This window comes from Xyrauchen texanus, chromosome 5 (genome assembly GCF_025860055.1).
Source record: "Xyrauchen texanus isolate HMW12.3.18 chromosome 5, RBS_HiC_50CHRs, whole genome shotgun sequence".
Lineage (NCBI taxonomy): Eukaryota > Metazoa > Chordata > Actinopteri > Cypriniformes > Catostomidae > Xyrauchen > Xyrauchen texanus.
Window position 1 is genome coordinate 9444427 of NC_068280.1, and position 11818 is coordinate 9456244.

General features: G+C 37.9%; 1 protein-coding gene across 1 annotated transcript; it reads left to right on the forward strand.

Moving 5' to 3' along the window:
* Positions 1-773: 773 nt before the first annotated feature.
* LOC127644318 (40S ribosomal protein S6) lies at positions 774-6582 on the forward strand. Its single transcript, XM_052127443.1, has 6 exons — positions 774-839; positions 1317-1448; positions 1712-1922; positions 2383-2529; positions 5718-5875; positions 6455-6582. The coding sequence occupies exons 1-6, from the start codon at positions 834-836 to the stop codon at positions 6542-6544; spliced, it is 744 nt and encodes a 247-aa protein (XP_051983403.1). The 5' UTR covers positions 774-833; the 3' UTR covers positions 6545-6582.
* Positions 6583-11818: the final 5236 nt, after the last annotated feature.

The following is an 11818-nucleotide window of genomic DNA, read 5'->3' on the forward strand; positions in this document are numbered from 1 at the left end:
TTTTGTCTGTGTAAGTTTTTTCAACTTTTACATTTGGGTAATAAACTCCAAAGTGTCTTCTTTTTAAATATGTCTAAATTGTGCATGTAGAGCAAATTGTTCAGTAACTACAATTATTTTAGTTTGGGGATGTCATTTCTGGGGATGTGCCTCGCGCAGGGGGAGGGAGAAAGGGAACTGACATAGTCTTGGAAAAAGCTTGCAGGAACCCCATTTTTCATTATATCTTCCTCAAATTTGAAATATAAACTGATGAGACTTGTGGCTTTCAATTATTTACCTAATTGGATTCCTCCAGGTCTATTTTTATATATTTGTACATGAAATAATAAAACATTTTTTGAAGTTCACATTATTTATGAGGCACTTCAACTTTTATAACTTTTTATTTGTTTGAGCATTATCAACTCTGATTTATTGTTAGTAGAGTGCCAAGTGTCTTCTTTCCAAAGAGACCTTAATTGTGCCTGTGGTACACTGTTCTCAGGAGCTATATTTATTTTAATTCAGGTATGTCATTTTCAGCTGTGAGCCCCTGAGTGGGGGTGCAGGTGAACTTTGTATCCAAATTGATAGTGGAGCCAGTCGTGGCTGCATCAGTTATGTTAATATATTTCTTGTTATAAAATCTAATTCATGGGGAAGTGCTTTATGTAATTTAGTGAAGTCTGATTGTGAGGGTTTGAAATTATGTTTAGTGCTACTTAAACTAACGTGTTTCAAACAAGGAGCAATTGCATATTCTCGCGATATCTCGGAAGTTTATGTGAGAATACGCGTCGGATATCCGTTCTCTTTTCGGTGGTGGACTCCAGGAGAGAAAGTCCTCCATAATGAAGGTAGGAGGACTTACAATCCTATAATTTCGGTTTTAGCGGCCATTAGATGTCTCAATATTAATTTAGTTGCATTTCACTGTTCTAAAACAATACGATGTAGTTGTGTCAAGCATGTTAGGCCCAACCGATATGATGGATGGATGCTGATTTTGTTTTATTTGGAGTGCCTCCGTGACTGTGCAGCAACATGGCAGCGCCCGGAACAGACATGTAATGAGCACTTTACAAGAGTTTTGAAGCGTTTCGAGTGGCGGTGAATTGCCCGCCTGTGTCGCAGATACTGTGCGTCCAATTACAATGTTAAAATACATTGTAGGAATCCTTATAGAGTGTCAAGCTATTAGCAATTCTTCAATAGCATTAGCGGTTGTTTGACTAGCTAGCAGAAACGTGTCAGATTTAGACATTCATTTAATTAACCCAGAGTTTAATTTCTGCAATGTGTTTATTCTCTGTTTTTTATACTTGCCTTTTTAGCTCAATATCTCATTCCCCGCCACTGGCTGTCAAAAGCTTATAGAAGTTGACGATGAGCGTAAACTAAGGATCTTCTATGAGAAACGCATGGCCACTGAGGTGGCTGCAGACACACTGGGTGATGAGTGGAAGGTAAGTGGTCAAGCACAGAACCCATGACTTGTTGCTGCCCCAATTCTTTAACGTAAAGTTGTATGTTTCGAGCATTTCAGTGTCATGTTAATTAGAACTTGTCTTAATTTACTTGAGTCCCATTTTGATGACATTTAGGTTGCGTTTGATATTTTGCAGATGTGACTATACTGTTGTATTCTCCCAATTGCAGTTGTTGCTACACTCATGATTTATAACACACTCAACTAACTTAACATTGAGACCCTATGATTATTTTGTAGGGCTATGTTGTGCGCATCAGCGGAGGCAATGACAAACAGGGCTTCCCCATGAAGCAGGGTGTGCTGACCCATGGCCGTGTGCGTCTCCTCCTCAGCAAGGGACACTCCTGTTACCGCCCTCGCCGTACCGGTGAGCGCAAACGCAAGTCTGTGCGTGGCTGTATCGTTGACGCCAACCTTAGTGTTCTCAACTTGGTCATTGTCAGGAAGGGTAAGTGTAAATATTTTATTTAAGGGATGTTTTTTTTATCCATCTATGAAAATTGTAGGTTCATAAACAGGCACACCAGTAGACCCTTTTTGGCTGGTTTGTAGCCTCAAAAGGGGGGACAGTGTTGTGCCACAGTAACAGTGGAGTTGCTAACCGGATAACAACCTGATCATTTTCAAAGTGGCTGGTTGTACTGCATTGCTCCGTCAAAATTATTGCAATGCATGTTAGTGAATGGGTACAGAAGATCTGTACAAGTGTGGTGTGAAATTGTGAACCTGCTACACCTCGTCTTGTTGTAATGAAAAAGGCTGATGGGTGGACAATGTAAAGAAAATGTCATATTAAATATTGAAAAATTAGGCCTAATTCTATTGCCGTGTTTATTGCAGATGTTTATTTTCTTACCATCTAATTGAAAAATGAGATCTCACTTTTGCTCTTCGTCTCCTTCCATCAGGTGAGAAAGACATTCCTGGGCTGACTGATAGCACTGTCCCTCGCCGACTGGGACCCAAGAGAGCTAGCAAGATTCGCAAGCTCTTCAACCTGTCCAAAGAGGATGATGTTCGGCAGTATGTGGTCAGAAGACCGCTCACTAAAGAAGGTGGGACTGATTTTTGGCTACTCTTGTCCATAAATTGTTTGGCAGACACCAGTGTTTGACAAGTTACTCAAAAACATTTAACAAGTTCACTATTAATGACTAATTACTTCTGTTTAATTGTAACTAGATGACTGAATTTACAGATTACTTAATTGAAAAAGTAATTGCATTACTTTCTGAAACACTTAACACTAAAACTTCTGTTTTCGTCCAGGGTAATTAAAAATGTATTTTTCTTCATTGTTAATCGACTTGTTAGGCGGCACACTCCCTCGCGGTCACAAACGCAAACAGTTGTAAATGTTAATGTTAGTAGTATGAATGTGTTCTACATAAGTATTTAAGAAATATGTATTTAATATAATTAGATTAGATTCGGTAACTGTAGTATGATTGTAAGAAATAAAAAGTCATTTGATTACACCCAACACAGACAAGCACAAAAATAACCTTTCAAGGGTCGCAACACCTTGTTTCAGCATAGTTGAGCTCTCACCACATTTTTAAAAGATGCACTCTAAGTGGGCATGATCAGTAGCGGATTGAGGGGAGAAGGGGGTGTGAACCCAACTACTGTCTGATCCAGTCACTTTATTTTAATAATGCAGTTAACAGAATCAAAGATTCTCACAATTGCTCGTAACAGAATGCACAAAGATATTATACACCGTTTTGTACGCTCACGATTAGGGATGTGCGGTTCACAGGTACTAATGAAGTATTACGATACCAACGGAAATTAAAACTGTTATTCTTGTTGTTAAATTTGGTTTAATATTGCAGTATGCTGTCATTAGCAAAATGGTGAGTTTTTATATATTTTGGATTAAATTAATAACAATTTGGAAAAAAATACTCTGGATATGGCCATGTGTGATCATTAAACAGCAGAAGGATGTAATTTAATAGTCTCATGCAATACACGCTAAGCGGTGCCACTCTGCTCTGTCACATAATTCCCACGCACAATCACGGGCATGCGCACAGACTCTCACAAACGCAATACAGTGCTGATGCTTAATTTTCATGCTGTTTAGAGCATAAACAGCTTTTAACACTTAAATTAACTCCTCGGGTGCAGCGCAGAGATTTCAGCTCAAGAGTTGTGACGGGAGTATCCCAGCATGTATGGGAAGCTTGATTTAACTAACCTGTAAAAACAGGAAGAACTCAAAAGGTCTGTCAAAATATAAGTTCCGCTAATATGAAAGCTCTATTTAAATGGATACGTAAAATTGAAGTCAGAGAAGTATAACTACTTTTTATAATTTAATGTTCAAAGCGTATCAATAAACAATTGTTGTATTACATGGTTGTTGTAGTATTATTATTATTATCTGTAAGCAATATCACAAACTTAAGCAGCCTTGTGTAATCAGATTTATTTTCATTAATGTTTTCATATTTTTTACCAAAAATAAAATTGATTTTTTTTTTGTGTGTGTAAATAAATCATTTAAAAAAATCTATTTTATTTGATTAACTGTCTGTATCAATTTAATTTTGATCATAATATTTAATAAAAAAAAATAAATGTAGCGCCCTCTTGAAAATGGACATGTAAGGGGGGCTCTATGGCAGCCTCTTTCACTTGCAGTCAACAAAATTGGTACATATAGTTCTCAAAGCCAAACACTTTTATACTCCATTAGCTTTGGCCATTTTTTAAATATGAAACTTCAGCTGTATGTTTGTTAATGAGGGCTGATCACATTGATGCTGCTATCACGGTCATAGAGCCACCAACTGGCAGCAGGAAGTATGGCAATTTTAACAGACTTCGAAATACCCCTCTTGTTTTTACATGAATTGCTTCAAAATTCTATAGAATAATGTCAAGATGCTGCTGATGTAAAATTGTAAAGGAATATTTGATATATTGGGGGCAGTGGTGGCTCAGTGGTTGAGGCTCAGAAGGTCGGGGGTTCAAGCACCAGCACCACCAAGATGCCACTGTTGGGCCCTTGAGCAAGGCACTTTACTCCAGGTTGCTCCGGGGGGAATTGTCCCAATAACTGCACTAAGTCGCTTTGGATAAAAGCGTCTGCCAAATGCATAAATGCAAATACCGTTGCCATGGCAATGCATTAATTATTATTCCTTAAATTTGGGTCTTTTTGAGGCACTTGGCATGCTTAATTTCATGAAATTTTGCACACGTCAGAGTCGTCGGCCATTAGGGCTGATCAAAAGTTGTAGTTGCAACTATTGAGCATCTATCTGAGATGAAGTGCATCAGCCCACGCATGCCATATTTGTGTGTAGTACACAACTGAGCACCACTTATTTAATGAAGCCAGACTATATCTATTAAACTTTTGAGATTCACAATGCAGTTGTATGTTTTCAAGGGACTTTAAATTAAATGCATGAATCATATGTCTACTTCTAATTGTGATTTTATGGTTCTTTTATGCCATTTTTGTAGTTTGATTATAACAATCGTGACTAACACACAGTATCGGATTTTGATCGTGCTCGTCGGACTGATACCAGATCCGGTTCTAAAAGTCAGTATCTGAGCCAATACCAATCCAGGTATCGATTCGGTGCATCCCTATTTCAAACATTTATGACTTCTGTGGGACACAAAGTAGATGTTCGGCAGAATGACGGATTCACCAGTCACTTTTTCATTGCTGCTTTTTTTCCATACAATAAAAATGTATGTTGACTGAGGCGGTCTTCTTTTATCTTTTGTGTTCAACGGAGTAGTCTTATTTGGGTGAACTATCTATTTTATGATTGCCTTAGTCTTCTAAATCAAGCCTTTTTTAAGAACAATTAATTAAATCTGTATTAGTTTATATGGCACACCAGTAGACCCTTTTTGGCTTGTTAGTAGCTTTAAAGGGGGGACAGTGTTGTGCCACAGCAATAGTGGAGCTGCTTACCGGATAACAACCCGATCATATTCTCAGTGGCTGGTTGTACTGCATTGCTCTGTCAAACTTTTTGCAAGCATAGTTGAAATGATTGGAGACAGGGACTTTATGAACGGCTGGAGACTGATTAATTTTATGGCTTAATTGGAGAGAAAAAAATTGGTCAAGGTTTAGTTATGAGATTGTGCTGACTTCCATTTGCGTTTGTAAATGGCACAACAGGTTGTAGTAAATAAAATATATGATGGATTGAAGTGGAAAATATATCCAGAGTCTCATGAGTGCTTGTACTCCCTCTGAAAGGTAAGAAGCCCAGGACTAAGGCCCCTAAGATTCAGCGTCTGGTTACGCCCCGTGTGCTGCAGCACAAACGCAGACGAATTGCTCTCAAGAGGCAGCGCACACAGAAGAATAAGGAGGAGGCCTCAGAGTATGCTAAGCTGCTGGCCAAGAGGATGAAGGTACGTGGGCATTTTGTGTGTGTGTGTGTGGAAAATCTGATTGTTATATGACAAAGGTTGCCCCATCTCACCACTAATTGGTGATCGCTGACAGAGTATTGTGACGTTTATTCCATCTTCAATATCTGCATTCTTACCTTTTGGAAACCGCTTGTCCTCCGAGTGATGCATCTTTTTCTTACTGCTTTAGTCTCTCCCACGAATACAGAGTAGTGTTGATTGGCCATTTACTTGTGACCTATAACCACTCCGATAAAACTGTGGGCAGTATATTGAGTCAGACTGCAAGCAGTAACCTTTCAGATAGAGGCAGATTCAGAGCCAAAGGAGCACATTTTAACATTTTTAAACTAACTATTCTGATAATTAGTAGAATTATGATTATCGCAAGAAATATAATCGGTCGACCCCTATTATTTTCCTTTATTGTGGCCTTTTGCTATTTTTGTTTTTAAATAATATTGATAAATGACACCTGGAGAGGTGTTAATTTAAATAAAAAAATATATTTGTGTGTATACACGCATACATTTAAATACAAATTAGTATTTAATTTTCCTTGCTTTTTCTGTTTTGCAGGAGGCAAAAGAGAAACGTCAAGAAAAGGTTGCTAAGAGACGCCGTCTCTCCTCTCTGAGAGCTTCCAAGTCAGAGTCTAGCCAGAAGTGAGACATGTGTCTCGCAAATAAAACTTTGTTTTGAACATTTTACGTGTTTTGTATTTTCATTACCATATGTATTAAGGTGTTGCGTTTCATAAATTGAATTCGATGTTTAGGATCCATTTATCTTGGCCATTCTGTGTTAAATTTGGCAAGACTCAACTTAAGATTTGAGCATAGAGATGACTTAAGAAATAAATGCTTCATAATTTCATGACTCTGGCATTCTGTGAGCACTGAAAGTTTTCAGTATTTGTTTAAATAGTAGAGATTTAACTATTTCAGTGGATTAATAGGGCTAGGATCACTATGGACTCCTGTACTTGTGTTGGTGGGTTATCTCAGGACTGGCAACTGGAATGCTGCTGGTATGTGCCCTAGAAGTAGTAGGCCATGAGTCATCACCTTTATGCCACCCAAAAAAGCTGTAATTGTCATTTTCTCCCTTTTGTTTAAACCCTGTATGATTTAGTTATGTGGAACACAAAAGAATATGGCAATATTTAAATTTTTCGGTTTTTCAACAAGGTTGTTCAAAGGTGCCTGTAGTTGTACTGTAAGTCACTTTGTATAAGAGTATCTGCATAATGACCAACACCTATCTACTATGTCAACCAACTACAGAGTAGCAGGTGATGAAACTGCTTTAAAAGGATAGTTCACCCAAAAATTATAATTCTGTAATAATTTACTCACCCTTATGCTATGACTTTCTTCTGCAGAACACAAATGAAAAGTCAATGCGGTCCAAAACTTTTATGCTTGAAGAATATGGACCAAAATATAGTTTATAAATCTGACATCTGCAGTCTCCTTGACGCAACATGATTTGATTTGAAGCTTGATAACACTTTATCATGCTTAAAGAGATAGTTTACCCCAAAATTTAAATTCTCTCATTTGCTCACCCTCATGAACAAAAATATTTTTAGTAGAATATTTAAGGTCTGTGGGTTGACAATGCAAGTGAATGGTGGTCAGACATTTGATGATCACAAAGGCAGCATAGAAGTAATCCATCAATATTTAAGTCTTTTTTTTTTTTTTTTCTTCTTTTTTTTTTTTACCACTTTTACAATATCAAAGTGAAAGTGGAGATTTATAGTAAACGAGGATTTAAATATTGATCTCTTTCTCACCCAGACCTATCATATCACTTAGAATTTAACCCTTGATGTCATTTGGATTACTTCCATGGTGCCTTTTAATGCTTTTTGGAGTTCAAATGAGAATTAACATTTTTGGGTGAACTATACCTACCTAAGGAATAGTTCACCCAAAAAAGAAAATCCTCTCATCATTTGCTCACCCCTATGCCATCCCAGATGTGTATGACTTTCTTGAGCCGAACACAAATTAAGATTTTTATAAGAATATTTCAGTTTTAAAGGTCCTCAAAATATAAATGTGTGGCAAAATTTTGATGCTCCAAAAAGCACATGAAGGCAGAATAAAAGTAATCCACGTGACTCCAGTGGTTAAATACATATCTTGAGAATGGATATGATAGGTGTGTGTGAGAAACACCAATATTTAAGTAAATTCTTCTCTGCCCAGCAGGGGGCGTATGTATGAAGAATGGGAATCACCAAAAACACAAGAAGAATGTGAAAGTTAAATAGGAGATTGACTGAGCCTGGTTAATTATTGTAAAAATCTACTTCAATATTGATCTGTTTCTCACACGCACCTATTATATCGCTTCGGAAGACACTGACCACTTCAGAAAGTGGTTTATTTTAGGGTTTTTACAGAAAGCAGCATTTTGAAACCTCAAATAAACAAGAATGCCAACCCACTAACAATCATCCATACTATTATCTATTCAGCCAGCCGTGTGTCAGCAGTGCATAAAATCATGCAGATATGGTCAGGAGCTTCAGTGAATGTTCACATCAACCATCAGAATGAGGAAAAAATGATCTTAGTGATTTGGACAGTGGCATGATTGTTGGTGCCAGACTGGCTGGTTTGAGTATTTCTGTAACTGCTAATCTCCTGGGACTTTCACTCACAACAGTCTCTAGAGATTACTCAGAATGGTGTCAAAACACACACACACACACATACTGGTCCAGAAAGCAGCAATTCTGTGGACAGAAATGCCTTGTTGATGAGAGAGGTCAACAGAATGGCCCTACTGGTTCAAACTGACAAAGTCTACGGGAACTCAGATGTGGTGAGAAGAATAGCATCTCATAATGCTATTCTGATATGCGGGTTTGCGCTGTTTTGGTGACACGAGGTGGACCTACAGCCGTGGCCAAAGTATTGGCAGTGACATAAATTTTTTGTTTCACTAATTTTTCTGCTCCAGTTGTTGTGGTGTTGATACACATTGTTTCTAGATTATTGTGCAGAGTGATCAGATGCATTTTAAACAATGGCAAAAAGCTTCAGTAGACAAAAAAATTATCTTAATCACAAAAACCCACATTTCACAGTTTTTTTTTTTTGGCCCTGGCACAAAATGACCTGCCAACATCATTTCACTAATCATATCAGCAGCATCTGAGAAAGTGTGAATGAGTACTAGTCAGGTGAAATCACTCTATCATTCTGATTGGATTATAAGCGCAGACTGATGCTATAAAAGGAGGGAAGAAGTGCTTCCAATCATTGTGTTTTTGTTCACAATGTTTACCTCTAAAGAAAGATTTGCAGCCATCATCGCTTTGCATCAAAATGGCCTCACATGCAAGGACATTGCTGCAAAGAATTTTGCACCTGAAAGAACGATTTACCGGATCATCAAGAACTTCAAGGAGAGAGGTTCAACTGCATGGAAGAAGGCTTCAGGACGTCCCAGAGTTTCCTCCTGAGGAGTCAGCTATGGAATCGTGTCACCACCAATGCAGAGCTTGCTCAATACTGGCAGAATGTTGGTGTGAGTGCATCTGCACGCACAGTGAGGCGAAGACTTTTGGACAATGGTCTGGTGTCAAGAAGGGCAGCAAATAAGCCACTTCTCTCCAAGAAAAACATCAAGGACAGACTGAAATTCTGCAGGAAGTACAACGATTGGACTGCAGAAGACTGGTGCAAATATATTTTCTCTGGAAAATCGATTTTCCAGAGAAAAAAAGGTGAACGCTACCACGAGTCCTGTGTCGTGCCAACAGTTAAGCATCCTGAGACCATCGATGTGTGGGGTTGCTTTTCATCCAAGGGAGTGGGCTCTCTCACAATTCTGCCCAATGCTGAATGAATGCTGCTTACTGACCTAGCCGCATGTATATGGGATTAAAAAGTACACCACTTATACAGTGCATGTAAACTGGAATGCTGCTTTCTCGCAATAAACAGTTTTTTTTGGTGTCCAATGTAAATGTAGTCAGTGATTTAAACACTGGATTACTTTTATGCTGCCTTTATGCGATTTTCAAGCTTCAACTTTTTGGCACTCATTCACTTGCTTTGTATGGACCAAATTTGCTGAAATATGTTTCTAAAAATCTTAATTTTTGTTCTGCTGAAGAAAGTCATACACATTTCTGGATGGCATAAGTGAGGAAATTATGAGAGGATTTTCATTTTTGGGTGAACTATACCTTAAATGAATGTGCAGAACACTGTACATACTTTAGTTGACATGAATTGACCCATTTAAGCATTGATTACTTTTATGCGTCCTTTATGTTCTTTTTGGAGCTTGAACGTTTTTGTATCAATTGACTTGCATTGTACTGATGATGATGATGGTGGCGTAGTGGGCTAAAACACATAACTGTTAATCAGAACTGTTCAGAAGGTTGCTGATTCGATTCCCACGGCCGCTACCATCATGTCCTTAAGCAAGGCACTTAACTCCAGGATGCCCCGGGGGGATTGTCCCTGTAATAAGTGCACTGTAAGTCGCTTTGGATAAAAGCGTCTGCCAAATGCATAAATGTAAATGTACTGTCACGTCATATCGCCATCATATACCTCCATCTTTGTTTGTGTTCCGCAAAAGAATCAAAGTCATACACGTTTGAAATGGCGTAAAGGTGAATAAATGATCAGATAATTATTATTTTGCGTGAACTATCCCTTTATCTTTGGGTGTCACTAAATTACAAAGGCAAATCTAATTAGGTAATTGTGGTTGTCGTGTTAAAAGAGGTCTGGCATAATCATCCCCACTGTTATTGTTGTGGAAAATCTTTGAAGAATCTCTCTAAGATGCAAGAAATCTCTCAGAGTCCAGGGTTCCAGATGCCAAAGTTAAAGTTTATTGTGTCACCAACAAACTTGAGTCCGGTCAGCTGTCCATTCTGACTCTCTTAGTCCAAAACCTCACCTTCTATACAGTTTGTTATCTGGCATTACCTCTTTTCTATGCCCCTTCATTATTTTTGTAACCAATGGATACTATTTGCCATCATTATCTCACAGAGCCTTTTGATATCTTTTTACTGGTAGAAACCTGGCTTTAGTCTTTTTAATTACTTTGACTACTGGTTGTTTTTTCTCTTTATCTTCAGCTGTGTTTCAAGGTCCATAGCCACATTATTTTGTTACAGTTGGGTGTTCTTTGTGGTTTTTGCAGCGTCAACACTTTTAGTAACCTCATATGCCGTCTCCTGGGTCACACAAATGTCAGGAAACTCATATAAGTACTTTGATATAAAAACATACTATAATATTGAAAAATATACTTTATTATTTGGCATTGTTTCGGTTATATAATCTAACTTTAAAATGTATTAGAAGAATTAGGACAAATTTATCAACCCCATTTCTGATTTTTTTTCATTATGTGTAATGTCTTTATCAAATTTATTTATTTATTTACAACTTTGTGCCACAGGGAAAATGCATTCTCAATGCGACCAGAGGGTGGCAACACGATCATATTTCAAAGCACATGCAACACATGATACAGAATAGATGCGCTTTGCATTTTAAGGCATGAGCGATCCCATGTTAGTTCATTAAGTGAGTTCAGCTTTATGTATATGATCATGCCCCGTGACTGCATAAAAATGTATACCATTGATGATGGTAACTGCCTGTCCTTTTACTAATAAATAGACCAAATGCATTGCATTCTAACCTGCAAGGTCATAGCTGCAGGATGTGTCATTGCAGGGTATTTACACCCGATATGATGATTGAATGAACCATAATTGCTTTTGTAATGCTCCTTAAAATTCACTTTAATGCACCGTCTGCCCAAGCAATCTCAGAAGCCAAAAAAAAAAAAAAAAAAACAATTTGCGATGTTGCAGTGATTTCATACGTCTGAGGAATAAATACTACATCCAGCACGTGTATTGGGCGGTCACGACCACACGGT